Source organism: Anopheles darlingi, chromosome 2 (genome assembly GCF_943734745.1).
Source record: "Anopheles darlingi chromosome 2, idAnoDarlMG_H_01, whole genome shotgun sequence".
Taxonomy (NCBI): domain Eukaryota; kingdom Metazoa; phylum Arthropoda; class Insecta; order Diptera; family Culicidae; genus Anopheles; species Anopheles darlingi.
This window is the reverse complement of record NC_064874.1, coordinates 495,790-500,000: the sequence shown is the minus strand read 5'-3', so window position 1 is coordinate 500,000 and position 4,211 is coordinate 495,790. Positions and strand designations below refer to the sequence as shown.

General features: G+C 47.3%; 2 protein-coding genes across 6 annotated transcripts in view; one reads left to right on the top strand and one right to left on the bottom strand.

The window, feature by feature from the left end:
* The window catches only part of LOC125951317 (CDC42 small effector protein homolog), a 21,270-nt gene extending 20,021 nt beyond the window's left edge, over positions 1-1,249 (bottom strand). Inside the window, exons 1-2 of one of the 5 annotated variants that reach the window (XM_049680068.1) lie at positions 1,194-1,249; positions 1-20 (exon numbers count right to left, since the gene is read on the bottom strand). The exon at positions 1-20 is cut by the window's left edge and continues 173 nt beyond it. The gene's annotated coding sequence lies outside the window, so the exon portion shown is untranslated. The other 4 variants (XM_049680069.1, XM_049680066.1, XM_049680070.1 and 1 more) reach the window with 4 other exon arrangements.
* A 424-nt stretch (positions 1,250-1,673) lies between these two features.
* Positions 1,674-3,946, top strand: LOC125951254 (integrator complex subunit 10). The gene is made up of 4 exons (XM_049679953.1): positions 1,674-1,882; positions 1,954-2,021; positions 2,084-2,345; positions 2,416-3,946. The coding sequence occupies exons 1-4, from the start codon at positions 1,760-1,762 to the stop codon at positions 3,850-3,852; spliced, it is 1,890 nt and encodes a 629-aa protein (XP_049535910.1). The 5' UTR covers positions 1,674-1,759; the 3' UTR covers positions 3,853-3,946.
* The last annotated feature ends 265 nt before the right edge of the window (positions 3,947-4,211 follow it).

The following is a 4,211-nucleotide window of genomic DNA, read 5'->3' as shown; positions in this document are numbered from 1 at the left end:
GTCACGATGACCTGTTGCACCTTGTAAGGATGGAAAATCATAAGCTTTAATGGGCTATTGTTGCTTTGCGCCACGGTTTTGTTCTTGTTCGCTGAGCAAACAGACCCTGTTTCGGTCGCTGGTTGTTATGTTCCAGCAGGGGCACCGTGACACCGTCTTCGTGGTCACCTTTCAGTGTTGGATCGAAAAGGGTTGTAGGCAACGACGACCCCTGGCACCCACCACGTTCGCTTGGTGTTCACGAAGACATCGGCGGGGGACCTTCACGTTTCACGGCGCAGTCCTAAACCGGTTTTCCACTGTTTTGCCTCTGCAGGTTTCTCAAATCTCGCTCTCTGCTCGCTCGTGCTAGCTTCGAACGGAACTAGAATCTTCCTGCTGGTGGTCTTCCCCGCATTTCGAAAATAACCCACGACCGAGTAACGGGATAAATTATTGCTTTTAATGCTGCTTCGTACAGACGAAGAAAAACTCAATTCGCTATGGCGGTGGCCCAACAAATCGCCATCGCCGTTTGTCGTTTGCAATGGAAGATTTTTAATTAAACTTTGCTCCCGATTGGTCGGAAGTGTTATTGAACTAATTACGATCCGGCCGGTAGATTCGCAGAATCTGTGGACTCTTGCGAACGCCTTAAAATCGTGATTTCTACATTCCGCTGTATCTGTGGCCAGACGAAAAAAAGGACACTTGGAGCACAGAGTGAAAGGTGTAAACAGCACAGGAACAACAACTTCTCAACACTTTCGCTTTTGTTTCTTCCACGATCCCCTTCACCACCGGCAGCTGCAGATTACACACGGCTGCCTACACGTTTCACCACTCGAAAGATCATAAGACAGATCATTAATGTGTACCAAACACATGTTTACCGTATCAGCAATGTTGAAAGAAGAGTGCATTCCTTGCATTCGTTTTGTGACACACACGGAACGCTAAACACCAACCCATCATCCCAGGACACCAAAGATCAACACTGAAGATCAATGGTAGAAAGACGATCACCTCTTTTCCGCTCTTTTCTACCGATCCACTCCACTCGAATAATTAACACGATTTCGAACTAAGTACGATCACTTGCTAAAATCATGAACACAACGCGTGTTTGTTGGTGCGATGATCGATAGAAACGACAAAAAGGATACACTTTTCTTTAACTATCACTAATCTAAACTTTTATCTGCATTTTGTACCTCTTCCGATCTCACAACGATCGCGCACCGCTCTTGCCCTGCTTTCACGAGCGGCTTCAAATTGAAAATGGCGAGTTCAGGCCCAATCATTTCAGTCGTACTATGGGATTGGCTTGAACGAACACTTTTTATTGTGGGCAACACACCTATTGTGGAATTCACAACGAGTCGTACTCGATTCGAAACGCAAAGTTCTGTACCGCAGAACTCGAAGCTATCGAGGACCCTAACGAGCTGTCGAACGACAAAGCAGGTTTGCCGAAGCCTTTAACCCTCGCACCAACGGATACCCCTCGAACCAACGGATGGGTCTTTTTCTAGAAATTTTTCTTCTTGTAGGAAACACACAATAGGGCCCCCGTTCGTAGTCGTTTTACACAATAGGGCCCGTACGTTTCGCAGCACTGAACCCAAGCCTGTAAACACACATTGCGAACGGTGCGTAGATAAAGTGTGTGCCTGTGTATCCTGCATGCTGCGTGGGAAAATCCGTGTGTGCGGTTTGTTTTGGTTTGCTTCTTCTTCTCCTTTGCGCTTGTTTTGTCGGCGGATTTTCTCGGTGAAAAATGGAAGTTTTATCGAACGAAAAATATCTAATCGCTCGCGCGAAGGAGTCCACCGATCCTTACAAAGCGAAGGCGTGGATCATAGCTGCAAAGACGCTCTTTCCAAACGATTTCGGGGTGCAGGTACGCCGTCGACTTTCCTTCTGGTTTTACTCGCGTTTCCTCGGTCTTACCGGCTCTGTTTTTCGTTTCAGTTTGAGGCGTACGAAATTGAGAAAAATGCCAACAACTTCGAGGAAGCGGCCAAGTGCCTCGGCTATATGTGAGTAGAAGAGGGAGCAGTTGTCTGTGTTCATTGATTTTTACTCAAAGATCCTCCCTCAGTGTCATGACTTTCCATGGCGCACATCAAACACCGTCGAACTTGCTGAACGAGATATCGATGATGACTAACGCGTTGCGTATCCCGGAGGGAACCGCTACTCTCGAGCAGGAGTTTTACGTGAAAATGTTCCAGTACATTTCATACGAAGTGCAGCACCAGATACTGTTGCTGACGGCAGCGCATTCCAATAACAATCTTGACCATTGCCGCTTGATTCTGCTGCTGTTGAAGCGCTTCCCACAGGCTATTTCCACTCATGCGGTAAGGGCCCTATCCCGGGGCGGTCAGCTGTATGTTTGAGCAAACTAACTTTGTCCGTTTTTTCCTTCAGCCTCGTTTGCTCGAAACATTGATACAAAACGTGGCAATGCCGAGCTTTAAGGAGATGCTGTTCAATGAAGCCATTCCGTTGGTATACAATCGTGCACCCGACCTAGCGCCCCAGCACGTGCACCAGTTGATGGCCGTCTGCTTCGAGTATTATCTCAGCCAGATGTTGAACAGCGAGTGTGAGGATCGTGTTCGATTGGTGAATGATTGCTGGAAGAAAATATTCGACATTTTGGACTTTTGTGGCAAAATCCTCAAATGGGAACCATTCGTGTTGTATAAGAAGAGCTGGAGCAAGGACGTGTATTGGCAGAAGATCATCCACATCTATAAGCTCGATCCTTTCAGGTCGACAGAAAGCAAACAGATTCTGTTTTGCGCTACTGTTGTGTTCGTTCTGGCATTACAGGAGTACATTGGACATTCGAAGCTTCGTTCGAAGGATGGAACCACCGAAACGGAAGTGATACTGGTCGAGGCGCTGAAGGATGTGGCGCTCGATATGAAACATCGCCCATTGGAGGGAGTGCTCGAGATACCGCACATTCTGGTTACCGCACCAGTTAGTGCGGATGCACCGAACTGTCTTATCGCTTGCCACAGTTGCTGGCAATTGCTGCATTCTAACGAACGTATGAAGAGTGACTTTGCGCAGCTTATCCTATGCCTTCCGCAGCTCTCGGGGTGGATGCAAAAGTTCCTCATTGATCTGTACGTGTGTGTTGGGCAGCATGATGAAACGGCCACCCTGCTGCAATCACCGAACGTTGTCTCGATGGGTGCGCTAGAGAAATCTGTTCGTCAGTTTGCGCTTACCCTCGCACAGGGACCCGTTTCGGTGCATCTGTTTGATCAGATCGCCACAATATTGAAACATCTTCCTCAGGCACCGTCTGGTGGATCGTACCTGGAGAACGTTGCACTAACACCAACGGCACGTGTACTGATGCTGATACCACTCACGAAGCGAGCCATTTTGCATTATCTCGTGCAGACGCTAGTCGCGATCCTGAAACCGAAACTGGTCGATCCGGAGTGCAGCAACTCGGTGCTAGGCAATCTGCTGGTGCTGTCGCAGCTTAACTGGCCCCACGAATCTACGACGGTGGAAATCATTTTCGAAATCATCAAAAGCCGGCGTCAGTTTTCGTATCTGCTGTTCACGAGCTATATCATCACGGCGGAGATTATCGAAGAGTTTATGCATCTGTGGACGCACTCTCCGGAAGTAAAACTGGAGCTGGCTATGCCGCAACAAAGCTTGGCCACGGGGGCTCGTCGCATTGGTACACGAGGGGCTGATAAAGGTGTTAAGGAGGACTTTAAACAGACAATACGGCAGCAGATTGCCCGCAGTAACGACGATATCGATGAGCTGATGATGCAGTTTCTACAGCAGCAACACCTGTCTCTGGTGCAGAATGTTTTTGAGAAATAATCGATCTATACATGCGCTATATCTGACATTGAAAAGTTGTCTACCAGTTCACACATAACGTTCTTATAAATATATAAAACTTTGTTTTAGAAATTCTAAAATGTAGAACAGTTTTTATGGTAGGGCGTATACTTGGCGTGTACTAAAGTGACGCCAAGAAACATTTTATTGATCATATTTACAGTGAGCGTTCTGTACCTGATTTCTTAACAAGGCATCCGCCGCGGTTGATTGGGCCTCCTTATCTCTTCATTTTTTGTTACCTTCTTAAACTAACCAAGGCTATGCATGAGTATTATACGTTTTGACAATGTGAAGGTTGGATGCCTTGGACTCTTGGACACCTAGATATGGCCAGC